Genomic DNA, 702 nt, shown 5'->3' on the forward strand with positions numbered 1-702 from the left:
CCCAGTGATCCAACCCAGCATCTCCAGCACTCCTCTCGAAAAATGCCTGAACCAATCCGCGTCTTGGTTACTGGTGCCGCAGGTCAGATTGCCTACTCGGTGCTGCTCTCTATAGCCAAGGGCGATGTCTTCGGCAAGGATCAGCCTCTTATTCTCCTTCTGTTGGACATAACACCCATGATGACAGCGTTGCAGGGAGTTGTAATGGAGCTGGAGGACTGTGCCACAGCGCCGCTGAAAGAAGTCATTGCAACTGACCAGGAGGAAGTGGCTTTTAAGGACCTTGATGTTGCAATCCTGGTTGGCTCTATGCCAAGAAGAGAGGGAATGGAGAGGAAAGACCTACTGAAAGCAAATGTGAAAATCTTCAAATCACAGGGTGCTGCTTTGGACAAGTATGCCAAGAAGAGCGTGAAGGTTATTGTTGTTGGAAATCCAGCCAACACAAACTGCCTGACTGCCTCCAGGTCTGCTCCATCGATCCCTAAATCTAACTTCAGCTGTTTGACTCGCCTGGATCACAACAGAGCCAAAGCCCAGATTGCACAGAAGCTCAAGTTGGGATGTAATGATGTGAAGAATGTAATCATCTGGGGCAATCACTCCTCCACACAGTATCCAGACGTCACCCATGCAAAGGTGAAGGTGCATGGAAAGGAACTGGGAGTCTATGAAGCCATTAAGGATGATTGCTATCTCAAG

The 702-nt window shown here is 49.1% G+C and overlaps 1 protein-coding gene across 1 annotated transcript; it reads left to right on the forward strand.

Annotated features, from left to right (window-relative positions):
- Nucleotides 1-42: 42 nt before the first annotated feature.
- On the forward strand, nucleotides 43-696 carry LOC117799448 (malate dehydrogenase, cytoplasmic-like; the record flags this gene model as incomplete). The annotated part of the gene is made up of 1 exon (XM_034651930.1): nucleotides 43-696. A coding segment is annotated over exon 1 (654 nt), but the record flags the coding sequence as incomplete, so codon positions are not given.
- Between the last annotated feature and the right edge of the window lie 6 nt (nucleotides 697-702).

This window comes from Ailuropoda melanoleuca, unplaced genomic scaffold (assembly GCF_002007445.2).
Source record: "Ailuropoda melanoleuca isolate Jingjing unplaced genomic scaffold, ASM200744v2 unplaced-scaffold49718, whole genome shotgun sequence".
In the NCBI taxonomy this organism is placed as follows: domain Eukaryota; kingdom Metazoa; phylum Chordata; class Mammalia; order Carnivora; family Ursidae; genus Ailuropoda; species Ailuropoda melanoleuca.